The sequence below is a fragment of the Podarcis filfolensis genome, assembly GCF_964270895.1.
Source record: "Podarcis filfolensis genome assembly, chromosome: 9".
Taxonomy (NCBI): domain Eukaryota; kingdom Metazoa; phylum Chordata; class Lepidosauria; order Squamata; family Lacertidae; genus Podarcis; species Podarcis filfolensis.
This window is the reverse complement of record NC_139610.1, coordinates 52,536,580-52,564,558: the sequence shown is the minus strand read 5'-3', so window position 1 is coordinate 52,564,558 and position 27,979 is coordinate 52,536,580. Positions and strand designations below refer to the sequence as shown.

Here is a 27,979-nt window from a genome sequence, read left to right as displayed (position 1 = left end):
CAGGGCTAGATTCACGTATAAGCTAAACAAGCCATAGCTTAGGGCCCCAGTCTCTTGCGCCCCCCCCCCAAAAAAATTTTTTCCCTATTAATATACTTCTTCTTAACTGTATTTCAGTTCAACAATTACTTTGATAAAATACGTATTTAGTTATGTGCAAATGGCTTTAGCTACCTGTTAGGCCCATAAATTACCCTATAGCATATATTCAACACAAAAAGCAGCGACAATTTGTTGTTGACAAAGGACAGCTGGACATATAAAGGGCCCCATTACCTTCAGCAGCTTAGGTCCTCATCAAACCTAAATCCGGCCCTGTGCATACCGCATGCACGGTGGGAGGGTGAGCACACAAATATGAAGCGTGCATGTGCGTGGAAGCGCATTTCCAGCTCTGCCTCACGAGCAAAGGCGGGCTATAGACACGCACCGTTTCTGTCACGCACGCTCACCGACACTCGCTCTCTCACGCGCAACACACACACACACCCCGCCCCTTTTCCTTCTAGCGCCGGCACAACCCTCGCCCCCTTCCTCCTCCTCCTCCTGCAAACCCCGTGACGCCTCTCGAGACCCGCCCTGCGAGGCGGCAGAGGCGGCCGCCGAGGCAACAGAAGAAGCGGCAGCGTGACAGACCGCCGCCGGGTCGCTAGTCGTGCCCGCCCAGCGCCCGTTGGCGGGAGCTGCCCTCTCCCCAGCCTGGAGGAAGGCGCTCCCGCACCCCGCGACCAAGGGGAGGGATGGGCTCGACCGAGGAGCTGCTGCTCCCGCCGCCCGAATACGCCTTCGAGAGGGACTGGGAGCCGGCGCCATCGTTGGCGTCTCCGGGCGGGAGGGCAGTCGCCCGGCACAGGCGGAGGAGGCAGCACCGGGAGCAGCAGCCGCCGCCGCCGCCTAGGGAAGAAGAGGAGGAGGGCGAGGGCGAGGAGGAACAACTGCAGGTGAGCGGCTGCATCTCCGGGCGGCCAGGTGCGGGTTGTAAAACGCCTCTTCCCTCTTTTTTGAACCTCGACCAGGCAGGATCCGCCCCACCAGTTGCCCGGGAGAACGGTTGGGGCCGTTGCCTTCCGGGGGCTTCTTGCAGAAGCATCTGGTTTAGCCGATTGTCGTTTGCAGGATCGTGCAGAAACCACACACACACACCTTTTGGGTCCGATGCAGCCCGTGGCTCTTCTTAGGTCCTGGGAGCCAAGCCTGGTGGTGGGACCGGGACGTGGTTTTGTAAGGGGTGGGGCGCCGCACCTGTGCAGCGCTGGCAAAAGCCGGACAGTGCACCCGCATACGCCTTCGAGAGGGACTGGGAGCCGTATTCGCGCACGAGAAAAGCGGGGGGGGGGGAGCCCCCTCCCTGCCTCCTTGCACTGTCTATAATATCGTGCCTGTGGCGCTTGCGCTCTGAAAATAAAATTTAAAAAGCGTGGCTGCTGTTGTGAAAGGAAGGAATCCATGGTAGGGTATCTTTGCATCCCCCCCATCGGATAAGTTAGGAGCATGGTGATCGTTATGGTGGGGGGAAGACACTGAACTTCCTGGAAGTGTGTGTGGGGGGGTGGAGTTCTGCTAACCTCCTTGAAAGTTTTCCTGATGATGTATTGGGAAAATACACCCCACAGCCATGTTTATGTGGTTATGCAAACTTTCCACACGAGTGTGATTCCCCCCCCCCCCATTACTTGGGGGGAAGAGGATAAGAACCCTATATTAGTTTTCCCATGCGACATCCCCATACATTTAAAGCACATAGTTTCCCCCAAAGAATCTTGGGAACTGTAGTTTGTGGCTCACAGAGCTACAATTCCCAACATCTTTAACACATCACAGTTTCCAGGATTCTTTAGGGAAAGTCATGCACTCCAGATGCATGTTGTGGCTGTGAATGTGGTGAGGCAGGTTTTGTTGACTGGGCTTTAATACTAATATGTTTTGAGATAGTTTGTGGGTCTTTCAGGTTGCTTTCCCTGAACTAGCAAAGGTGTCTGAACCCATGCACACAAATCACTCTCTTATAAACACAATCTTTGTGACAATAGAGCACTAAATAGTTAAATCCTCCATATTTTCAAAGAATGTGTGGAGTTACAACAATCATTGAGTTTGCAAGAATGGAGTTAAGAAGAAGAGGAGGAGGAGTTTGGGTTTCATATCTTGCTTTATCACTACCAGGAGGAGTCTCAAAGCAGCTAACATGCTCCTTCCCTTCCTCCCCCACAACAAACACTCTGTGAGGTGAGTGGGGCTGAGAGACTTCAGAGAAGTGTGACTAGCCCAAGGTCACCCAGCAGCTGCACGTGGAGGAGCGGGGACGTGAACCCAGCTCACCAGATTACAAGTCCACCACTACGGGGTGGTAATTTAATCTGAATTTATTGAAATGGAATAGTAGGGTGTGGTCCAGTTTTTCTGTCTCCTTTTATGCCTGCACAGGTGTACACATAGACATAGTAGTTGCAATAGTGCACCCAGTGCACTGCAATTTACCCAGTCTGGAAATACCTGAAGGATCACATAGTAGTGGAATAATTATAGGCCAGTATGCTATCCTTTGTTTATGTTTAGAGACTCTAGTCACAGAGCACCTCTTAGCGTCATTCAGATTTCTTGGAAGAAAGGCAATACAAGATTCCAGGGAAAGAGTCTACAGTGATGTTTGTTTGTTCAGAGGAATTGGGTTTATTGATTGACATAAACCCGCTTTGTGTATTAAGCTTCTCCGCATGTCTCTTGAAGCACACATCTGCAATATGTGTCCAGGTGTATGTGCATAGGATGAACTCCACATAATCAGGAGCCGTGATCAGATGAGTCCTTTCTTACATGTGTAAAGTTGTAGTTATGGGCACACGTAGCAGATATTTCAACATGCTAATGGGTGTGGACAGAGTCTGCCACTTCCCTGTTTTCATTGTACGTGCAGAGAAGAGCCCTAATGTATGAAGAGGGCTGTTCTTATGGAGGAACGAGAGATTCAAATTACAATTCTGGTCAAAGCAGTCTTTGGAAACAAACTACTGTTTTGGAAACAAACTAAATTTAAAATTTGTTTCTAAATGCATGGGTATGTTGTAGCTGGCATAATCTTAAAGGCATTCTTCAACACTGTGTAAGCAAGAACAGGAGATGCCTGTTTCAAAATGGTGGCTTTTTACAAAGAGTAATTTTTGTAAGTACTTTTATAATCCTATTTTTATCATGCCTGTCAGCTTTCACTTTACTAGCTTTTCTCTGTGTACCATTGTGTCCAAAGCATGAGCTCACAGTTCTTTCTAAACAGATAAAATGAGCACCTCTGGCTTGGAAGAACCTGTTCATTATAGAGACCTGCCAACATTCTACAAAGAGGTGTGCTCAATCACGAATTAACTGGAGTTTTGCAGGTTCACTGTGCCATGGTATTGGTCATAAAATTTCCTTTTCTGAAAAACTTTTTGCAGAATTAATCAGCCCCATTTTACTAGAGCCCTTAGCCTTTTTACCTAAATTTATGTACAGTATTTATTCTATCTGAAATATTTACTTGCTACCTTTCTGCCTCCAAGGTGGCTGCCAATAAATGAAAATTAACAAAAGGCAGCAAACAATTAATGGCCATTGCATATGAATTGTAGCCCTATTCAGGCATCTGGTTCTTGTTCACATGCTGGAAATCCTATACACCTAGAAGGCTGACCACTTCAAACTGAACTGATCACACATCGGCCTGAGAACATGGCTGGCATGCGCATAAGTATCAAGGCTAGGGCTAGCCCCATACATTCTCATTAGCCAGTGTAGCTAGTGTAAACTAATTTGTTATTTATTGTGACTTGCTCTGGGAAAGTACCTAACTTCAAGGCTGTTTCTGAAACACCATCTCCATTTCAAACCATATGAGAATTGAAGATGGTTCTTGCAGCTATGCAAAAGATATGGTGAACACATTTCTTCTCCCCATCTTGATTTGAAGCCAAGGCCTTGGGGAGGCAATACACTTTTTTAAAAATCTGAATAAATTCTGGCTTGGGAAATTTGTCCTTTATTGTCACTGTGAGAATCTTCTTCTAGGCTTTTTTTTGGGCTCCCAAGATTTGAGCTGCTGGAGCTAGTCTATGAAGCAAGGCTATCTTGCTCCACATAGAAGGACACACTTGTCAGTTTGCATGTGAGATGGTACAGCAGGTGGCTTGATAGTTGATATATGGAGGCATGTGGCAGCAGCACATTTTTCCTAAAGTGTTTGAAGGGATGCCCCCTTACCATGCTGCAGGAAAAGAAGTATAGACTCTTGCAAATAATAATGAGAGTTGATCTTTGATCGAAATATAGCTCTGGTGGCTCAGTATCACTCCAGGTTTCGCTTTGTTTGGATCTTTGTGCCAGGAACAAGAGTTCCCAAAATACACTAATGGAAAAGAGAACATGCAACGTCTCAGAGAGAACCTAGAGCCAAAGGGCTTCAAATTATTGTCAACCCAATGATGTGATGCAATATCCAGTTTTTAAGAAGCTTCTCAAGAGCTTGCAGTGTTGAAAAACATTAATTAAAAAACTTGGAAAATTGGTGGTTCAGAACATAAAACTAGTTCAGGAGCACCTCCTTCATGTCACAACTGATGTGGGATGTTTATGTAAACATTAAGGATGTTTGTTATAACTTTTGTTATAACTTTAGCTCTGAAAAGATCTTGCCATGCTGATCAAAAGGCTCTTCTGCTACCCTCAAGCTCTTCTGCTCCTAATGGGTTATATTCAGTGAAAATGTAAAGGTTCCTGAGACTTGCTTTTTGTAAAAGGTAAAGGGACCCCTGACCATTAGGTCCAGTCGTGACCGACTCTGGGGTTGCAGCGCTCATCTCGCTTTATTGGCCGAGGGAGCCGGCATGTGGCCAGCATGACTAAGCCGCTTCTGGCAAACCAGAGCAGCACATGGAAACGCCATTTACCTTCCTGCCGGAGGAGTACCTATTTATTTACTTGCACTTCGTGCTTTCGAACTGCTAGGTTGGCAGGAGCAGGGACCGAGCAACAGAGCTCACCCCGTCGCAGGGATTCGAACCGCCGATCTTCTGATCAGCAAGCCCTAGGCTCTGTGGTTTAGACCACAGCGCCGCCCACTTTTGTACTCTGCAACTAAATATTGGAAAGTACCTTCTTTACAAATACTAAATTTACTAAATATTGGAAAGTTGCTTCTTTACAAAAAGAAGTTGTCTACTGTTGGCTAACTTTTACAATACTTGCAACCAAGGTCTCATCTGTGGAATCAACCGTGAGATTTTCTGCTGTTCAGGAACAAGCTGTTGACAGTTAACATGCTTTCCTTTTTGTTCTCTCTTCCTGTCTTAGTGGGATGGTGGGACCCGCATTGTGTTCTAAAAGGAGAAACAAAATTTCTCTGTGTTTGCAGTTTTATAGCAACTGAGAATAAGGTTATATTTTCAGGAGTGCTAAAGACCTAATGAAATACTCCTAATCATCTTCAGAGTCGCAAGTGTTAGGGACAGACTTGTAGTGATATAAATTAAAATTGTGATAACATTTCAAGAACAACACAGTTGTCCATGGAAGTAGAGATAGGGAATCAGCACCAACCTTGTGAGAATGCAACTGATATTTCACAGATGCTTTCCACTAATAATTGTTAATTTAGGCATAACAAAAAATATAGCATCTGCGAGTCCATTTGGAATTAGCATAAATTTAATGGACAAATTTGTTGCCCACAGGTGAGTTTTAAGTTAAGAGGCCATTCTTATAAGATCTGCTTGTTCTTTGGATACTTTTACTATAGAGCGCTCTATCCCCTGGTCATGAAACAAAGTCTTTCACATACTTTTATATATCACTTGTAGGCTTTAGTGATATAGTTAGGTTCCTGTTTGTGGGCTTCCCATAGGCATGTAGTTGGCCTCTGTGAGAAGATGTTGGACGAAATGGATCTTTGGCCGGATCCAGCAGGGCTCTTCTTGTATTCTTAAATAGTTATACAGTATGTTGACTTCAGTGTGTAAGGGAAGGGTGGATCTTCAGAACATTGTTCATGAGAGCCTACTGAGAATTTGCTGGGCTTTTGTGTAGGGAGTGGCCTTTCCTCATCACAACATCTGGTGACCACTTGGATTTCAGCATCTGACTCAGCTTCCTACTCTGCTGAAGATTTTCCCCACACTCAGCAGAAACTAGGAAAACACCTGCAGGTCCACTGGCTGCTTTGCAAGGGCAAGGCAACCATAGCTTCTTTTACATCTGTGTTCTGAGCTACTTTAGGGCAAAAAAAGGGGGGAGGAGAATAAAGGGTGGTTAAAAACAATGAGGACATAAGAAGCTGCCTTAATATAAAACCATTAATCCATCTAGCTCAGTATTGTCTACACACTCCCTGATAGTGGCTCTGCAGGGTTTCAGACAAGGGAAATTCTCAGTCCTTCCTGGAGAATGAATCTGGGATCTTGGGCATGCCAAGCAAGTGGTCTACCTCTGAGCTACAGCCCTTCCTCCAAATGAAGGCTTAATATCCAAATCTCTGAATTGAATTTTGTTAATGTGTGAAGAAGCCTGCCATACGAGTTTCATAAGCTTACTCTTCAAACGCTTTAAATTCTGCCAAAGAGAACGCCATTTATATAAAGTGGGTTCCACAAAGTGCCTTGTACCACTGGAATGCACATTTCTGCTGATTCTCCTTCAGCTGCAGCCCTCCACACCACATCCGTGACCCTAAGGAGTGGTTGGGGGGGTATAAAGGAATACAGCCAGAAGGAGGAGAACACAGGAAAGCTCCATTGCGTGAATGGAACTCTGTAATTCTTTGGATCTGTGCCATAGTTACTCAGCTCTTTCCAAGCATATTAACTATATATATTCAAGTAAGGATTTTTAGGTTATATTCCTAGCTGTTCCTCTCTTTTTCTTTCCTTTTAAAAAACAACAACTAGAAATCTTGTTATCTGCCTTAGCGGAAGTGTATGCTTATAAGCTTATTATTATAGTTTTCTCAATGAGAATTGAATAACATGAATTACAGTTTATGGTTGATAGTTATAGTAAATACTGCAAGCCCAGAGTTTTACACATTTTGGCTGATGAGGGAAGCAGAAAAGGATACCATTTTCATACCTGTTGTTCGCTTAATAAATGTTTTGTATTGTTTATATTGCATTTTTATTGTGCATTTCCATAGGTTTAGCAAACTGTAAAGCAAAATAAATGAAACTTGCTTGTGTTCCAAAGTATTTATTATGTGATTTCTAAAATTACAAGTTCACAGACTGGGTGTTTGTACTTCCCGTACTATTTCAGCTTTAGGTCATTCATTTAGCTCTTTAAAAATTGCAATAAATGTACTTAGTAGTACCCCTAAAGGTAAAGGTACCCTGGACCGTTAGGTCCAGTTGTGAATGACTCTGGGGTTGCGGCGCTCATCTCGCTCTATAGGCCGAGTAGCTGGCTTTTGTCCGCAGACAGCTTCTGGGTCATGTGGCCAGCATGACTAAGCCGCTTCTGGCGAACCAGAGCAGTGCACGGAAACACCGTTTACCTTCCCGCCAGAGTGATACCTATTTATGTACTTGTACTTTGATGTGCTTTCGAACTGCTAGGTTGGCAGGAGCAGGGACCGAACAACGGGAGCTCACCCCATCATGGGGATTCAAACTGCCAACCTTCTGATCGACAAGCCCTAGGCTCTGTGGTTGAGACCACAGCGCCACCCAAATCCCAGTAGTACCCCTACTAAGCATTTATCTCCTGATTGTACAGCTGCTAGCTTGCTACTTAATCCATGATGATGTTTTGGTTTCTTACACACTAATGACACAGCATGAATATAGTGCTAGGGGTTTTTTTATTATTGGGGGAAGGGATAAGTCCAAATCTATTATTGGTCAGTGTTTGTACAGTTGACATTGGCATGGAAGAATGGTTGGTATAAACAGTATTATTCAGGACAGTCCTGTCCCAACTCATGGCCATTCCGAATGTGGCAATTGGTTCTTGACATGGACAGTAGCACAGACACGGGATGGGTGTTGAGTACAAATAGTACAGATTGCATAGGTTTCATGAGTGCTAAATTGTGTTAGACCTAAATTGTGTTAGACCTGTTCAAGCCTCATCGCTTTCTCTCTAATGTCAATTAATGAGAGCTGATGCAGCTTACAAGAGTATATGTTCCTGTTTCGTACAAAGTGTTTGGCACCATGGTTTTATTTTAGGAAACCACTTCACAAAGTTCTGGCTGGATTGGTATTTGCTCAGCTAGTATTTAAGTGCTCAGTTGCCATAACCAAATTCTTGAGCCCAGCTTGGGGAAGGGGGGGGGAGCTATGACTGACATCATATGGCAATAAAGAAAAATTCATATAACAGCTGAGTAGGTTTTTGCATAGTGGTTGCTTTGCTTTTCATTGTTTATTTATTCCTTATCTCAGTTCAGCACGACCAGCTTAATCCTGTGCCTGCTCATGTTTTTCCTTCCCAAAAGAAATAAAATAAGCCATTTACTACCAGTCAAATGTCATTCCTGACTGTTCAAGCTTTGCTATCTTATTTTATTTTTATCTGAACATAAATATAAATTCATTGCTGTAACATTGTTCCTGGTATGTTACATTTTAAAATTTAGGAAACCAGTAAAACCTTTTGCTAACCCTCATTCACATTGCAAAATTAAAATTCTTGTTTTATTTTTTTTTCCAGAAAAATATACATTCTATATTTTGTGAAACACTACCAATTTTTTAGTGGAAACAGTAGTGGAAGAAAGTAGTGAGTTATCCCCTCTGAAAATATTTATGATGTGGTATAGGAAGATCCTGTGCGAACACTTTTGGCTTCTATTCTACAGCAGTTGCGCTATCGCACATGTGATTGCATACATTCTAAAACTCTCTTGTGTACAATTATAATTTATTGCATTTCCTCTCATTGGCATATATTATTTCCTTCCTTGCTCCTCATTTAGCCTCACAACAACCCTGTGTTATTGCGCTGTGTCTTTGACATCTAGTATACTAACCAGAGGGCAGCAAATGGGTAGCAGATGATATGGGATTATGACTCCCATCGTCCCTCACCATTTACCATGCTGGCAGGGGCTAATGGAAGCTGGGAGTCCCAACAATGCCTGAAGAACATTGGCTCTGCCTAGTGCTACAACACCCTATTCTCACGTCAAGAATCACTGCTTAATCCTCTTCCCAGTTACTGGCATCTGTCTGTCTCAGCAGACAACAGAAATGCGTGCCTTAAGGGGTGAAGCCAAATGGTTGAAGAGCTACAGCACCCGCTGTGGCTGTAGAGATTGATATGGGAGAGAAATGTTTTCTTGCAGTTGGGGCAGATGAAGGGTTCAAGTTTTGCTGCTACAGGTGCAGAATGGCATTTCTCTCTGTGCTCCTCTCAGTGGTCATTTCAGTGGTTGGTGCTGTGGATATACAACATGAGTGTCTTGTCTCCAGGCACTGCAGTCGTCTGCAAGGTATTCCCATATGGCAGGGTTAATGTTACCAGACTCCATGTCATGTTTGCAGACATCTTTGTAACACAGAGTTGGACTGCCAACAGGCCTAGGGCCTGAAGCCAGCTCCCCATAAAACACATCCTTGGGGGTCCTGGTATTTTAAATTCTGTGTGCATGACCAAGCCAGCATAGACATCACAGAGACAGAAGTGTGAACATGCTGGGAATGTGGCCTTGAGAGAGCACATGCTTGTTCAAGACTCTGTCATGCCAAGTGCACAGCTCACTTCCACAACTCGCTTCCATAAAGCAGCATACTCAACACAAATCCTGATAGACCTTCAACTTGGTATTTGGTCATTAGCATCACATTCTCCCAAACGCTCTCAGAAAGGCAAGTCATTGCTGTAGTTGCCTTGCCAATACACCTGTCCAGCTCAGCATTGATGGAAAGGTTGCTGGTTATGGTGGATCCCAGGTAAACAAAATCGTCTACCACCCTAACCATGTGTTGCATGAAGTGCTGAAGGCTTGGACAAAATGGTTGATGAGTCTCTGTAGAGCTTCCTTGGAGTGCACTCTTAAGGCTGTGTCATCTGAAAACAACATATCTCAGATTAAGAACCACACACTTTAGTCTTGGTGTGAAGATGTGCCAGGTTGTACAGATCCCCACCCCTCCTTGAATGGAAGTACATACCGTCTTCAGTCGAGCTGAAGGCGTGGGGAGAGCAAAGAGAATTGGAGCGAGAACACAGCCCTATTTCACACCGTTCTTTACAGGGAAGTGTCCATGGATGAAGAGTCATACTGGACGGTGCCATGTATGTTCTCGCGGAAGGCACAACCATATTGTGGGCATCCTATCTTAGGTGAGCATCCTATCTTGTTGAAGAGTCCTTCTCAGCTGAAGAGGTCAAAAGCCTTCGTCAGGTCTATGAAGGCAATGTACAAGGGGCTTCTCTGCTCTCAGCATTTCTCCTGCAGCTGGCGAGTGAGGAAATCATGTTGACCATTGACCTCTGAGCTCTAAAGCCACATTGTGACTCAGGATAGATCCTATCAGTGAGTGTATTTTGTTGAGAACACAGACAAAGGCTTTCCCAACAGCAGCTAGCAGGGAGATTCCACGATAATTATAATCATGACAGTCACCTTCCTACAATACATGTGCTTAAGTTTCTTCACTATTTCTTGTATGTTATATTGATTATAACAGCCTACTTTTTAAAAGAGAGAGAGATAATGAGAATATTTTAATAACTTTAATCAAAATGGATCTGGTTATAGAATAACTGTGATTCCAGACACATTCAGCAACGTTTAGCTATATTTATACTTTTATTGTGGGGGTGGGAACAGAAGGGGTGCATAGGTCATTGTGTGTCCATGTGCATGCACCAAAGTCATGATGCATCTGCTTCCTCACCTAGAGATTCAACTTCCAGAGACCCAACATTTCTATAAAAGGCAAAAGCAGAAAAAGAGTGAATATTAAAGGGACAGTTTTAGAGTATATGCTTTGGGTGACCTGCCAACTGAATCCCATACCTTGTTGCACATTTGGCATGCAACTGACGAGCTGCATAGTGCAGATCTCGAAGGGGCAGTTACGTTATTAGCATGAAGCTGATCTTTCAAACCTTATATCACAAAAATGACAGTGCAGATACAGAGGAATGTTCAAACCTTCCACCTTTATTACTGCAGAAGTTGCGGGGGGGGGGGGGAGAAATTACTAAACTCAAAATTGGGTGCAAATTGCTAATTGGTTTGGGGGATGTGTGCGTTTTTGTTTTGTTTTTGTCTGAATAAACCACTTGAATATTTGCAGCTTTTCCTTTCTAACTATCCATCTACTTTAAGGAGGTACACAGTAATTTTGCAAAATGTATTTAATATGTGTTAGTGAAAATATTGAACCACATAAAACTAGTTGATGTTTATGAAACAGGAGACTTTTGTGCACAACCATGGACACAAACATACTCTTCTAGATGATTCTGTATGGCATGGGTCACCAACATAGTGTTTGTGGGCTCACATGTGCCCACAAAGGCCTTCCTAGTGCCCATAGGGTCTCTTCCCCTACTGAAATTAGGGCTTGAACAAAGCCTTATTTAGCTATTCAAAGGCTCTTTCCCCCCCAACTCTAATTCTGTGTGGGCAATTGCAAAGGGGTTTCAGCTGGGAGGAAAGAGTTGCGGCATGTGTGTGGTGCCCACAACAGTTCCTATATTTCACAAAGGTACCCGTGAACCCAAAAAGGTTGGCAGTGTACGGCATCAAAGGAGACCGGGGCTAAAATATGCCTCAGGGTGAACAGTGTATGAATATTGCTCTTTATCTGGAAATAGCTTTCAGCATTTTATTATAATGAGTAAGGCAGCACTTTAACCCTTATAAATTCTCCTAAACTAGAATTTTAATTTCTAATGGCACATACTTCCTGCACTTATTCATGTGTAATGTAATGTAAGTCTCATGGAGCTTAAGGGGGGGGTACTCCATAGTAAGGGTACTTAAGATTACACTGCTTGTTATTGGGTTTTTTGGCCCGTTTTGCTACTCACTAGGGGGGAAATGCAAGCTGTACTATTCTTGCTGTTAGATATCTAATTAAAGCATCAGTGTAGGAATTGTTTTGGCTATAGAACTAGACTTAAAACAAACCTCTTCTCCAGATTTTTTTTTATGATGGATATTTAATCACGATAATTACAGTTTACAAGGCAAGCCTTGTGTTGCTAACAGTATTGACTTGTTGAGTAAAATATTTATGAGTAGCTTATTGCTGAGCTTTGCTCGTCTTTAATGGAAGCATTAGCAGTGCCGTGCATTGTGTACTTCATCATCTTAAAAGGTTGCTTTACATTACCCATCTCCATCAAAAGCCTGTCCACAGAAGCTTTGTGCAATATATTTTTTATAAAGATGATAAGGAATTCAATACTTGGCTCTGCCACTATTATTCAGTAGTACACTCCTGTTATTAAGGGGGAGAGGTGACAAGATGGAGCAGTGAATGAGGAAAAATGATCTCTCCCCCATTCTCTCTTCTCATGGCCCATGAGGCACAATTGCAGACACAGGAATCTGCCTTATACTGAGTCAAGAACAATATTACCTGCACTGGCTGGCAGCAGTTCTTCAGGGTTTCTGGCAGGGGCTCTTCCTAGCCCCCCCCCCCCCCGGAAATACCAAGGATTGAGTTTAGGACCTTTTGCATTCAAAGCAGATAGTCTACCCCTGAGCTCTGGTCCTTTGGGGTCGGAAAAGTAGTGTGATGGAAGAAATTACCAGTTTCTAAAATTAAAAAGGTGCAAGTAGCAGGGTGTTGGGGGAAAGGGAAACCTCCTGAGTATATTTACGCAAAGCCCTTTATGAAGATTTCAGGTAATGACAGATTTGGGAAAGGGGCGTTTCTAGTACAGCACCTTGTACATTGTAGGCATTAATAAAATACATTGCTTTTGGATGACAAAAGCCAATAATGCAAGTTATTGTTAGTTGTGGTAGGGGCCACTATAAAACATTACAGTGCAGAAAGATGAAAAACACCAACATTTCTGCACAGGTGCGTGGGTGTGTTTAATGGCAGCAGTAACATGCTACAAATTTATTTATCCAGATTTTAATAATCCAATGGTTTGTTTGTTTGTTTGTTTTCTTACTGCAGGTCCAAGAAGAAGACAGAGACTACAGTATTGAACCTATTACAGATGACTACAAAAAGATGGGAACTCTCTTCGGAGAGCTCAACAAAAGCCTCATTAGTATTGGCTTCACAAGGATGTATTTTGGAGAACGGATTGTGGAACCTGTAATAGTCATATTCTTCTGGGTTATGCTCTGGTTCCTTGGTTTACAAGCTCTTGGACTTGTTGCAGTCCTATGCCTTGTCATTATTTATGTTCAGCAGTAAAGCACTATGGATGGTGGTTGAACACTATGTAATCTCTTGGTGGATTTACATATTAAACCAAGCAAGAATAGTATATCAATAGCTGGTGTGCTGAACATTATATTGCCACTAAAGTTATGCACTCTTTCTTTTTGAACTGTCCTTATCTTTGCAATTTAAAACAAAGCAAAAAATTCTAAATGTGTTATGAACTGGTGAGTTAAAGAAGACCTTAATACAGGACAGTGGAAGCTAATTAATAGAAGATACTGAATCATTTTAGTTCCTGTGGGTTCCAGTCCTGGAAGGTCTTTTTGGTATGAAAAGAAACTTGCCCAAAAATTAGGTTAGCAGTGGTTTTATATTTGTTCTATGACAACTTTCCAACAGTCCTTTTTGTATTGCAAACTAAACTTTTTTAAATGCTGGTTTGTATGAGCTTTTATGGTTCATTATTTTATATCATCCTGTAAATCTCTCTGCAAACTTCTTTAGCCTTGTGTGTATACATATTCAATCTTAAGCAAGTATGCTTCTGTACAATTGGTGCCATTTAATGCTTTATATGTATATAAGAAAAATTAAGGGAGGAATTCAATGTCACACTCTTCTGATCGTTCTGTCACTGCAAGCGTTTTCTGCTTGCCAGACAGAACAATTCCCTCTCTCCTCTGCCTGCCTGTTTCTCCCAACCCTCCAGAGCAAATTTGAAGAAGGTGCAAGGGTTCCATGGGGCAGGGAGAGGGGAGCCCTTGCACTGGCTTCCACTAGCGTGCCAGGATAGTCAAATCCAGCCCAACATATTTACTAGATAAGAGACTAATACTCTTGCAGCTTTTCGTCCATGTCAAGTTCTCACTGTGACAAAATATTCCTCTCTTTTTGTAATGGCTTTCTAACATCCTACATCCTGTATCTGAAACTTTTCTATGCACAAGCACAGTAGACTTTGATGCAAGACAAGCTACACTAAAGATGGTGGCTACAATCTTTCATGTGTTCCTTTCTAGCGATAGGGACATTGTTCATTTTGGGGGGATTACAAAAACAAATTTCCTAGGTTTGGATGTATAAAACCCATCCTGAATTAGGCCAGATTCCTTCAGAGTCTGAACCTGATTTGTAATGATGCCAACTGTTCTTTTTGCCATTCAGTACCAAATGTACTCAGGAGGGTAAGGGCTCAGTACAAAGCCATCATTAGGCCCTAGTATATTGCTGAAAGTATTGTGGTTCTTATGAGGTTGATTTGCAAAGTGAAAGATTCTTTGAATGAGAAACTAGGCAAATGCTAGAGAAAACCATATTGAATGACAGCCATATAAGCATATTGCCTGCGCAATCTGTTGTAGCCAGTGTCCCTTTTTTACAAAGAGTCCTTACCTTCACAGAGAAGCCTTTGATCAATGGAGGCAGAGCCGGCCTGCCTATGAGATGAGGTGAAGCACCCGCTTCAGGTGGCAGAAGTTCAAGAGATGGCGCTTGGCCCACCCCACCGCTTCCACCACTGAGAAGGAGGCCCATGGGCAAAGATGCCAAACGGCAACACTTTGAGGAGTGCCTGGGCTCTCACTGAGTTCAGCAAGAGCCAGGGCATTCTTGGGCCATGTTACAAATCAGCTTAATTGGTAATGCTTTGACGAGCGGCACCCCAGCTCCCGCCAAGCTCAACGAGAGCCAGAGTGCAGTGGTGGCAAAAGTGGGCAAGTGTTAGGGGGACAGAAGGTGGCAATCCCTGTTTTGCCTGAGATGGTGAAACAGGATGGGCTGCCCCAAAGTGGAAACTTCTGGTGGAAGAGAAGGACATTTCGCTGATACCTCTTTTTCTGTGGAACTCTAACACTCCCTTTAATGCTGTTCTGGATAGTCTCCCAACCTTCTCAAGCTATTTTTTGTGGGGTGCAGAGAGGAAGAAGGAATCATTGATAACTTCATGCTCCTACCCTGTTGTTGGTTACCTCTGCTGAATCAAAAGCTCTTTTGCAAACAAAAGTTTATTATTGGATACAATCAAACAGAATTATTTCTGCAGCTTCCATTCTGTTCATACTCTATGGTCCTAGTGGTCACATAAATATTTTTTTCTTGCAACATAGGTGTTACAACTATTCAGAAAAAGTTGGTTAGTTTTGGATGCAATTTATTATATGCTCAACATAGTAGCATATTTTTTCACTTTTAAATTAATTTCTGGACTCCATTTCATTTGCCAAATATGTTAAGTGTCCATAACATTAAAATAGCTGAACCAACCTTTTTCTCCTATAGAGTTTGCTTCATGCAAACATTTAAAATGGAGAAGCATTTGACCTTGCTGCCTTTTGTTTCTGTTGATTTGTAGCAACTATAAGTGATCTCTTGTGAGTACTATGGCTCTATGTACAGCTGAATCTCCTTCACTTGCAGTATATTTCCTATTCATTACATGAGAGGAAGACAAATCTGTACAAAGTAATTGCATCCATTGAAATGAATGAGGAAGGCCCATGCATACAGGACCTCCATGTAAGCCAGCGCAGCGCAGCCCAACTTGGGCTTGGGATCAAGGTTTGCATGATTGGGGCACATGTTTATAGCTACATATCATCAGAAGAAAAATATACAATTAGAATTTAAAGAATGTTTGATGTTTGAAAGATAAAATGTATTACTCTTGTTTGTTGGCTACAAAGTTCAGTGCTATTCTGGTACTAGCACTATTGAAACAATTGAAAGGTGTGTAGCAAGGAAGACAGTGTTAGGTTGCCATATAAATGTCCATTGTGAAGAACAGTAACCCAACTCTTTACTTTGTATATATGTATATTTATTTATGTGAAGATATTTAAGGTAAATTACCACTTGGGCTATTGGTATTAAAATTGTTTGGGGAGCATACTATATAAATCCATGTGTGGGGATATTTCCACCTTAATTGATTTAATGACTCAGAGTTGTATGTGTGTGTGTATATGTGTATATATATATGTTGTTTGAATTATCCAGCTGTACAAGAAACTTGGCAGGATCCAAAGGACCATGCATGATGTTTCATTTACAGACACCTCTTCTTGCTCGGTATTTGCGCCAGAATACCATATCCAAGGGTTGGTTAAACCCTTCAGAGCTGCACATAAGACGATGCAGGTGAATGTACTCAGGCGTAGAAACTGAAGGCCTCCCATCCATGTGTGGAAAAGCTTTATGGTCAAGCACAGGGGCTTTGGGAACACAAGACTATTAATAGACTGTTGGACTCTCACTTGCACTGAAAAGCTGCCACACACAAACTGACAAGGTTAAATTATTTACTTAGATACGTTTCTATAAAAGTGTACTTTGAGAACACTTCGTTACGTTTTCTAATAAAATGCTTTCTCATTACTCATTGTCCCCGCCTGATCATTTTTCATGAGGAATACATGGGAACATCAAAAAGCGCAGCTGTATTCTGTTGAGCTTGTGATTCAGTGGGACCTGCAATAAACCAAGAAATCATTGTACAACACTAAACAGAGCTGCACCCTTGAAGAGCGAAAAAATCACTTTAGTAACTGGTGGTTTAGGATATAAGAGAAACCGGCATATTGGTACAGTGCTATTATTTGCAGATGACCTCCACTGCAATACTAGATTTAAGCATGGATTCAAGGGGCCAGCGGGGAGTTTCTGTTTGGTGGGACCTTCTAACCATTCCTCATTGAAAACTAGTCGCCTATGCCCAGTCAGTTGCTCCCCAAACACAAAGGAGTTCGGGAAGCAATTTAATACTAGTAGTAGTTTGGGCAGCAAGCATGGAAGGGAACTCAGAAACCTGCCCATTTGAAGCTTTCAGAATACTGTTCTTACTGTGCAGTGGGCTACCCATATGTGAGCTACCCTCCTACCCTAAAAATATATATATTAATTGGTCAATAATTCCAGATCCCAAATAGCTAATCCAGTATTTCCCCTTAGCTGAACATTTCTGTGACAGCCCAACTGTGTGAGAAGCCTTCTGATTCAAGGCAGCATCAGCTAACTTGCAAAGAAATAGAGTGATTTGGCCCTTGAAGGATGAAGAGCAGAAATGAACTAGACTGGGAAAGAGTTTTGACAATGGAAATCTCCAAGATATGTGATCAAGAGATGATAAGAAACTAGCATATGAGCAGCTCTTTCATTTTCCTAACACACCAAAGGGTTTGGAACACGCATGCTGCTGTTTTTGATGAATGGAAGCGAGACCAGAGTGGTGGTGTGTGTACAGATGGGAGCAAATAGTTTAATTTTCCTTGGTTTTAAGTTGATCCTCAGGCTCCTTGCTTTGGATGGGATGTCTTTTCATCAATACCTTGTGTTTGAGTGTTTTGGTAATATGGAAGCTAACTTTACACCCACAAAAAGCAAGAATGATACTATTAAAACCTCCTATTTGGAGATGCCTATCCTAGCTACAGTGAAGCAGTGGTTTGTCTAGTGTGCTATCTTGTTACACGTTAAAAATTGATTTTCCAGTGTTTATTTTTCCCATCACCTTGTGGATGCAATATGATGTAAAATGCTTAACTAGAGCTGACATCAGCCAAGCACCTGCTTTCCTCAGGCATTTCATTCTGTAAACCTTAGACTGTTGGGATCACGCTATCTTTCCCAAGCAGCTGAGCTCCACAAACTAGGCTCTGCTGAAGCGTCAGCATATTATGCTGCTATTACATTCTGTTGCTGGCCTGAACAGATACTGGGGGGTTTTCTTCCACCTCTATGGCAAATTTTTATCAGCTGGGTGCTTAACATTCTGATTCCTTGTGTTAACAAGAACTGCTTGTGCAGCATCTTCCTGATATATTGCTGTTGACATGTATACTGTTCAGTTTCATTCCAAATTTATGTAGCAACCAGGAAGAAATGTGTTTTAAAAAATAATTTTCTTGTGTTCTCAATAAAGTGCTCACTCAACTATTAAAAGGAACAATGAATGTACTGGGCTGGGAATGCTTGCAAATTGATGCAGTCTGCACTTTTGATGTAGTTTGTACTGATAAACCTCTGTGTAAGGATTTCATATTCCTTTATACACCATTGCCACTTTTACATTCCATTCTGCAGCCTGGTCAAGTCCTTGAATTCCATCTACACTGCCTTTCCCTCCCAAGTACCCTTGTTCCTACTGTGCAAACACTCTTAAGCAGCAGATGGAGAAAAAGGCAGTTTTATCTGTGGTGACCGTGTTTCATATTACACTTATATTAAAGGCACAGGGTCAGCAGTCTGTTTCTCCTGACCAGTTGACAAGCCTACTCTCAGTGATCCCATCAGGCGGGTGGGGCTGAGAAAGCGATGCTACAAAGGTCAGATAGTGAACGCCATGGCTAAGAGAGGATTTGAATCTATATCTTCTCAGTCCAAGTCAAACATTGTACCATAGGTGAGAACATTATTCACCAGAGCACATCATGTACCATAAGCGTGCTCACTTATGGCTTATGTGTGTGGTACGGAAGCTGTACTACCCAGGACAGAATGGGGTTGTGCAGAGTTGTTAAGGCAGCAGAGAGCATTGTTGGCTGCCCACTTTCTACCTTAGAGCAGATTTATGCCACAAGGTGCCATAGGAAGGCACTGGACATAGTAAAAGATCCATCGCATCCTGGTCACTGTCTCTTCGAGCTCCTGCCATCGGGACGGAGATACAGGACGATGAAGACAAGAACGAGCCGTCTTAAGAACAGCTTCTTCTCCAGAGCGATCTCAGCCCTGAATGGGAAGCCTGGACTTTGAAAGTCATCAAATCTTCCTTGCTGTACTATACTGTATTGTTTTAATTAGTGTTTTTATGGAGCAGTCAAGTAATTTCGTTGTCCCTGAGAGGGGGCAATGACAATAAAGATATTATTATTATTATTATTATTATTATTATTATTATTATTATTATGTGTTATGGCAATGTGCTGCCAATATTACCTATGGTGCCTGTGAGAGTAAATATCCCTTCAAAAATCCATGATACAAGAGAGAAAGTTTGCTCTTCCTGCTCAGTTCCTGTTTGCACTGGTTCAGCTACGTTCAACATACCCCTTAAATATACACACATTTAATTTGATAGCAGGATTGGACACACACCCTCCCACCCACTCTGAACGGATGAGAGGTGCAAAGAACTTCAGGTGCCTTTTCTCCATTGATGGAACAACTGATTGTTCGGGAGGAGGATGCCTGCATCATTTTTGTGGTCTTCACTTTTTCTGCTCTTTTAGATGTGGCAGCCATTTTGTGTTATACCCAGCCCACCCAGCAGCTGCTTTTTATTTTGTGATGCCTTCACCGGAGCAATTTTGTGACTTGCACCCAGGGCACTTTCTCAAAATTCCAGATATGCCCACACATCAAAAAAAGTTGGCAGCCTTGCACTACAATTAAAAGAGTAACATTCATGTTAACTTACACAATGATAATTCCCCAGATGATATTTAGTTAACAGATATGTGGTGGGCGGTGAAACTTTTGTGTATTATTTACTATATCTTATAGTTCTGTTATATATCTTGTAGTTATATAATATTATAGTGAGTGCCAGGAGATAAGAGAAAGAGAAAGAGCGATGTAAGCAGTTAGGTGGTTAAGTCTCTCCTGCCTCCATTTCATGGCTTTTGTGGACTTAAGGCAAGATTTGTGAACAGCAATACTGATAGTTTAATGGCATTTCTGCACACTTAAGCAGGTGTATTTTACTAGTGCCCAGTCCCTGAGGCTGGCTTAAAGTTTCATAGGTATGAGCCCTAGTGTTTTATCCACTTCAGGGTCTTGACCTACTTTCCAAATACTCTGAGGCATAATTTTTAGTCCCACGCACAAGGAAGTGATCATTTACAGGAATTTTTTTGCAGGAAAAAGTTTTACAGGATTTAAGAAAATGTGGGCTCTAGCAGTGGAAAGCATGTCGGGATTAGATAATTTTCTCTAGCTCTGGCCAAAAAAATAATGAATGTATCCTTTGGCCAAGTTTTAAATTCTCCAGTTGATGTGCATGAAAGTCTGGCGGTGTCTGTGGACTTGGTGATAAATGTATTTCCAAATCTGCTTTGACTCTGTGAAGAAAATTCTGCTCTTTGGTACTGAAGCTTCAAGCATAGACTGTCATTTGAGCTCATAATTAACTTGCTGTAGGTCACTGCCCACTTGGAAGGCTAATGTACAAGAATGGGAAGGTGATTATAGCTTGGGCGGCATTAAATACTTAATTTCAAGAGTAAGAAGAGTCAGGTGTTCAAGAATGCCAGGAAATCCATCCCATCCCCATCTGGTCCTCCTGAGAGAAACCAGGAATGGCCTCTGACCTGGATTCCCCTCTCCTCCAGAATACACACACAGAGACGTCCAGTATGCCAATGGTGAGACAAAATTACTTTGTTTTTGTTTTTTAATTAATTTATTGTATCATACGGAGTAAGGCTTGGCATTGAAATTAGGCTGAAAGTTATTCAGCCTCAGTATGAACATATGAAACGTTTGTGTGTGTGTGTGTGTGTATTCTCCTAGTATACATTAAGCAAGTTGATCTGAAGAAATGCCAATGGATTTTTAGAAGTTAGCAGGTATGTAATACTGGTGGGTGTTATCAAAGCCCATTATGAACAGTTGTGACCGTTTTTTGTGGCTTTGTGGTAAGCAAGCACATAATCCTGTTTCCCCTCATGCAGGCAACTCCCTTACTCTTTTTTTTTTTAAAACCCTTCTTCCGGTATTTATTCTGTATGTGAGGGGCAAACAATGAAGAAGTTTAAAAAACCACTCACCAGACTGAAACCATTTTATATGCATTTTACTTTGAAGCAGATTTTAGTTGCATCCAGTTCACATTAAAGTTGTAGAACTGGACCCAACGCTCAGTTCTCATTTTTGTCAGTTTAAAACAGTAACAAAGCTGCTTGTGTTTAGATCTTTGAAGCTATGAGGTCAAGCACTCCTTGCATTAGCTTTCCTGTAAAATGCATTAGTGTGTCCCCGTGGAAAATCAAAACTCTTATGGACATAAGGTTTATAATGCTTCTAGTAGCATCTAAGCCCAGCAATTAGGATCATTATCTCTGCACAGTTCTTGTCTCACTGACTTCATTATGAGCTAAGGCTAGCTGAACAATTCTTAAATGACACATTATAGATATTTAATATTTATATTACTGCTGTGAAACAAAACAAATATTGATGTGTTCTCCATAGATGAATCCAGCTTTTTCAAATCTTCACAGTACCCCTCACTAAAAACAGAAAGTGTTACATGAAGCTGTAAAATGTATATTCTGAAGTGCATATTGTACATTCCTTTTTCTATATATTTCCTTTATGCATAAGTTACATTTCAATTATTCTAGCAAGGGTTATAGAGGAATACCCTATAAAAGCAAATGTTAACTACACACATATGTGGTAAGGTTCCAAATACTGAAAGTTAATCATACATAGTTAGAATTCTCTACCTGTCTTGTCTTGGCCAAAGGAATCTTCAAGAGGATGACCAAGAGGCCTTGGAATCAAGCCCTGGGTCACCTTCCATTCAGAGATGGGGAGCCAGGATTCTGCGACAAGCATGAGGAGGGTCTATCTGCACCCAGAGGGAGTTCTGACATGAAGAATGAATGTGCCCCAAGCCCCAAAAAGAGGTGAGGCCTCAAACACTAGAAGCAAACCCAGCCCAACCAGGGAAGTACCTGACTTCAAGCAAGGATTATTTAGGAGTAAAGGTTTCCTCAGAAATAAGACCCTCTACTTAAGAATACCTCTCTGGATAGAATGGATGGGAGTTAGCTGAGATTGTAGTCCGGTTCCAGCAGCTCTAGCTAAAAACCACAAGTGCCAGGGTGGAAAGGCTGCTGGTACAATGTCTATGTATCAGTACTGTGCGCTGCCTGCTAGCTTGATGTCCTGCCTACCCTAAATCTGAGCAAGAACTGCCCCTGACTTGCCTCTTGGCTTGGCTTGGCTTGGCCCATGAACCAATTGGACCCTGACCTTGAACTGCTTTGACTTTATAGTCATGACTTGCTTGGTTAATCCTCTTTTCGTGAAGAACTTGAGCTGACTTGCCTTCAAGAAAAATTCATGAAAAAATGTTTATGGTATGCAAGTTTGCTTTCTCCAAAGAAGGAGAGCCCACAACCTCCCGAGGGAGTCCATTCCACTGTCAGAACGTTCTTCCTGATGTTCAGTCTGAATCTTCTTTCTTGTAACATGTTTGCTCAACTACAAGTGAAAGATTCAGGGTTATCTCTTTAAGGAGAAAGTTCAAAAGTGAACCTAAGAGCAAAGTGCTTTTCAGTATTACAGTGTGTCTTTCCATTCTGAAGGGAAGACTTCCTCATCTTTCTGGACACGGTGAAATCTAGTGCCATGTGTTCCACTCTTACTTCACTGCCTGACATGCCAATGGCTCCCTAGAAGCTGTGCATCCTAAGAAATAGACCGGAGCATCATTTCCCAATCTGGCTGTGCTGCCTGGAGCTGATTGTTGTTATAGTCCAAAATATCTGAGGGTACCAGGTTGGGAAAGTTTGGCCTGGAGCAATCTGGCAGTCATTCAGTGGAGAGGAAGAGGTTTGTGTTCAACTCTGCTCTTACTGGTTTGTCTGAACTCAGTAAGAAGACCAATACATACATGCTGTTAAACAAAATGCATCCTACAAATGGTACCAGCTGTCTTTATGTTTCTTTTATTAAGAAGAAAGATAAATATGACTGCACTCAGAAGTTTCACAGTGCACACATATGTCTTGGAACCCAAAGATTTTTAAAAAATAAAAATACACCTAAATGGCTATTAGTATTGTGTAGAGGACAATAAAGGGAGGGTGACACAGATGCACTTAATTATTATCTAAGATTTGAGGTGTGGAATGTAAGCTTTCTCAGTGTATTTTTTCTTCTTCATTCATTTGGCTCAGAACACTTACTTTACACAAAATAATAATTTTACCTAGAACACTGAGGCACTGTAAATATCAGTTCACAAAGTCTCTGCTCATTTTGAAACAGTGAACCAGAAACCAGTGACATATTTTAAAGCACAGACTGAGGGATGGGGGGGAATGGCAAGCCAACTTAAAATCCAAAATGAAGTACTTTAGATCAGCATAATAGAATTCCTTGTGATTTATGTGCAATGACTCTAAATTAATGAAGTGTTACTTGCTCCAACATTGCTACAAGCTACCTGTTTGACCTCCCTCAGATAAGACATTCCTTTGAAACAATGGACTGTTAAGAAAAGTTGAGGGCATTCAGTGGAAATATCAGTTTGGCAGTCTAGGTCCTGCTAGTCAGGTGTCTTTTTCAAAAGAACTTATTTATTTAGTATATTAATATCCTACCTTTCTTCTACCATGGAAGTCAACATGGTGTACATGGGATTTGCTTGTAAACACCTTTGTAGTCCAATCTATCTACTGAAAATTGGGTTGACATCAAACTAATTGCAAAAGAAGCCAGATGTGTCTTGTTTAATTTATACAAGCTATGTACTAAGCATATACAAAATAAAGAAAATTATAATTAGGGAAACATTTTCAAAATTGGATATTTCAGATAGTCACCACTCTAACATGACCTGGCATTGAATTAACATTAAGTAGGCACACTAGTAAAATAATGGGTTAAAAAAACGGGAAGCAGAGGGAAGGACTAGATGGACAATGGGGGGAAGTGTACAGTAATTCTTACAAAAGACTGTAGTGTAGAATCAGGAGCAAGTCAAAGAATGGAAGCCAAGTTTGCAGATTACATCAAATGAATCAAGCAATTTGGCTCCTTCCTGCACCACCCTGATATGTCCCTATTCCAGCTGGTCGTTGTAAGATCAATTCATTTTTAATATGAGAGTTAAGGGACTAACCATTTCAGGTGTGCTCCAAAAAGCATGGAAACTGTGGGTTAACATCCAGTGGAAAATGGCACAAGGAATGATTGCATCAGAGAAGACGTTACTTTCTCCCATGCAGAGGGATGAAAGCTCAGGGGTAGAGCACATTCTTTGTAAGCAGAAGGTTCTATTGAGCAAGCCTTGCCATCCACAGTTAAAAGGATTAGATAGCTGTTGATGTGGTTTATCCATGACACCATGGAGAGCTCTTGCCAGTTATAGATACTTGGGTAAATGGTCAAATAGTCTGACCTGGTTCTATGTCCACTAGGGTTTAAGTGCATGGAGAACTTTTGTGCATCTGAACCCAACATGTGTGACTTCTTCCTTTCTCCATGTTTCATTCTGAACATACAAAACAGCAATCAGTGACCTCCTGGTTCAAACACAAGGTAAGAGCATGCTGATTACAGTAAATAAAGAAAGGTCTTATACCGATATTGCCTGTGGAGAATCCTGGAAACAATGTGTTTTCTTAATCTAATTATGATCCTGAAGGAATGACTCAGGCATCTTATCTCAGCAACGAAATATGAAGCCAAGGGAATGTTAGGACTAATGGCCACAAAAACAAGACTTAGCAGTGAAGACATGCAAAATGGACACCAACTGGATTAGGAAAGTTCTCTCAACTTCACCTCACTCTAGGCAAAAATATTATATTGCCAGTAAAATATCAAACAGCTTTAAGCTCTGATAAGGTATTCTGGCACCCACATGTATCATCCAATGCCACCTTTCCAAGGTACTGCCATAAGCAGTCTATCATGGTGTGCTTAGCAGTAAGATTGGACCTAGCATTTTAAAATGTAAGTCTTTGTTCCCCACTCATAAACTGCAGACAAGAATCATTATTTTATGATAAATAAAATGATGTCACTCTGCCCACAAATGAGCATTACATTTAAAAAAAAAAAAATGCTTTCTTTTGCAATATGCAGGGTACTAAGATTTATAACAAGGCGATTGTTAGAAACTGTTCAAAATAATTTATAATCTAACACCTAGCATTGTGAGGTCCTTTAAAAAAAAGTCTATTCCTTTTGCCTTAGTAGTTTTCAATCTCATTTCAAGTTCAGTAGAGAACATATCTTTTTATCTAATACCAGCTAATTTTTGAAGCAAGGTGTTGTTCAGATTTCTGTACTGCCATACAAAGCTGCCATGTTCTTAGTTGAAATGCTCAGTAGATATGTTGAATCAGAAGATAATACAAAATAAAGGCAGCAGTGCATGAAAGCAAATTCTGAAAACACCAGTGTTTTGACACATGCTGGGTAATGTATGATGGCATTCTGCCCTTCAATTTTCTTTGGGGACTCCTTGGAATATATAGCATATGCCAGTTATGATTTGCTTCTATGCTGTCTCCTTGTAAAAAAATGTGTTCATGTGCTATTGAAGTGTAAATTCCAAAGCAAATTATCATGGGGGGGGGGGGATTCCAATACTGTAATTCTCTTTGAACTTTATTTCTACACTTTTTTAAATTAAATTTGTTTTTCACTTTATCTTGCCCAGGCAACCAAAAAGATTTACAACCAAACAGACAAACAGCTCCACAGACAAGACACATGCTCTGCTCATGCCTGGTGGAGGGAAAACAAGCCTTGAAAATAGTGTTCTATGCTGGGTTGCCAGGTCACATGACCAAGATGACTAGTCTTGGGATCCAGCCTATGGCCCTCCTCTCTGGTCGTGCCCGTACTATGCCTGCAGAACACCCCTTCCTGAAACTTACATTGGCCTCAGCTCAGCCAGTTACACTGTGCCAGGACTGACGGCTTCATGCTGGCTGAGCCCAACTGAATTAGGAATCAGCCAACTGAGTCAGAGGTCCACCGCTTTCTAAGCTACTCATACCAATGGATTTTGCCATAGGATTGCCTCCTAAAGTTACCAATAAAAGTCAGAAGTTAAAAAATGAGTTGCCCTTTACAGAACAATAGAATGACATAAGCAATAATAATAATAATAATAATAATAATAATAAATTTTATTTATATCCCGCCCTCCCCAGCCGAAGCCGGGCTCAGGGCAGCTAACAACAATCAAATAATCAAACAATCAAATAAACCAACATTCTAAAAATATTTCATTATAAAAATTAATTAAAATCAAGTTGATGGCAACCATTAAGCAAAACTCTGTGCAGGTTGCCAGAGGAGGGAGTCAGGCTGCGCCCTGGCCAAAGGCCTGGTGGAACAACTCTGTCTTGCAGGCCCTGCGGAAAGATGTCAGGTCCCGCAGGGCCCTAGTCTCTTGTGACAGAGCATTCCACCAGATTGGAGCCGCAGCCGAGAAGGCCCTGGCTCTAGTTGAGGCCAGCCTAACCTCTCTGAGGCCTGAAGGAAAAAGAGGAAAGAGACTGCCCTGCTGTCACTTATTCGCTATAGCCTTCATGTTCTACAGTCTGGTATGAGCTCCCATTGCTCTGTCCCAACTCCTGCCAGTCCTAAGTATGCTTACTTGAAAGCATGTCTCATTTAGGACTACAGTCTTGGCTCAACATGCGCAAATAAAACCAGATCAGTTACATGCTGTTGGATAAACTTGAGCAATTCATCGTGGTTCAGGAACCAAGCCCAGACATTACAAACAGCCATAAAGTGCTGACATAGCTGTGAGAACAGGAATTTATTGCTTAAAATCGAAGCAGTTTGGTTTAATGGAGTTGTGGATTGCATTGTAACTTTTTAAATAAATTTATTAATATCTTATTAGAAGCAGTTCATAACTTGGCAACACTGGTAGACTGAGTTAGGCTGGTTTTGGGGAGCTGCGGCTAAGCCAATACAGGACAATGAAGCATTTGTGGTGTCTTAGCTACATTTAACTGAATGCCTTGTACAGTGGAACCTTGGTTTTCAAACGTAATCTGTTCCGGAATACCATTTGACTTCCGAAACGTTCAAAAAGAGAAAATCAAAGGGCTGCCAGCAATTTCAATGGGGGAAAAAGAGAAACGCGCCTCGAAAGCCTTTTGAGTTCCAAAAAACGTTAAAAAACCAGAACACTTATTTCTTGGTTTTCGGCGTTCGGGAGCCAAAACGTTCCAAAACAGAGGCGTTTGGGAACCGAGGTTTGACTGTATTTGCTTTTTCATCTTTTGTTACTCATTCCAAAGCTAAGGTGTTACTCATTCCAAACCTTGCATTACTCATTCCAAAACTACAGAAATGGGCAAGGAAGACAGTGAAGCAGCAAAAAGAAAAGCAGCAGCCAAATCAAAATAACAGCATCAATAAACACTCCACGGCTAAAAGCTGAAAGAAGGGCAGCTAGGGAATCGAGAGGCGCCTAAGTAAAGGTAAAGCCAGCTTTGGACCTAACTTTGCAAACAGCAGCCTACTGGACCTCTGAGACTATTAGCTAATGCACAATTCAACACGGGCTAGAGAAACCACCATCGCCATCATCACCATTACCGCATCCAGAATAGGGTTGCTAAATTGGGGTGGGGGTGCTGAATGCATAAAAACACTGGGCTGACCACTATCCCTCCCTGGAAATATATTCGGGACCTGACTGAGCCAACTTCTAGGCACGGCTGTGAAGAGCAGCCGCTTTGCTCAAACGTTTCCCGGAACCGCTATCCCCGCTGAGCTCATTGCCACGGTAACATTCCCACCCGACTCGCATTAGTCACTATTCCTCCCACCTTTCGCTTTGCGGGCGGCTCGGCGCGTAAAAGCGCACGGAGAGACAGCCGAGTCAGAAGGCGCAGCACCCCCCCCCATCTGCGCATGCTCTCATCTGCCTCCTCGCT

General features: G+C 42.0%; 1 protein-coding gene and 1 long non-coding RNA gene across 3 annotated transcripts; one reads left to right on the top strand and one right to left on the bottom strand.

The window, feature by feature from the left end:
- Positions 1-461: 461 nt before the first annotated feature.
- Positions 462-16,703, top strand: FAM241A (family with sequence similarity 241 member A). The gene is made up of 2 exons (XM_083572004.1): positions 462-941; positions 13,116-16,703. The coding sequence occupies exons 1-2, from the start codon at positions 741-743 to the stop codon at positions 13,359-13,361; spliced, it is 447 nt and encodes a 148-aa protein (XP_083428130.1). The 5' UTR covers positions 462-740; the 3' UTR covers positions 13,362-16,703.
- Positions 10,755-27,944, bottom strand: LOC310742508. Of its 2 annotated transcripts, none has more exons than XR_014538481.1 (5): positions 27,872-27,944; positions 24,646-24,765; positions 24,463-24,555; positions 23,663-23,760; positions 10,755-10,897 (listed from the first exon to the last, which is right to left on the bottom strand). It is a non-coding gene; the product is annotated as an uncharacterized lncRNA (long non-coding RNA). The 2 variants fall into 2 exon arrangements; XR_014538482.1 differs by lacking the exon at positions 10,755-10,897 and adding an exon at positions 21,105-22,538.
- Between the last annotated feature and the right edge of the window lie 35 nt (positions 27,945-27,979).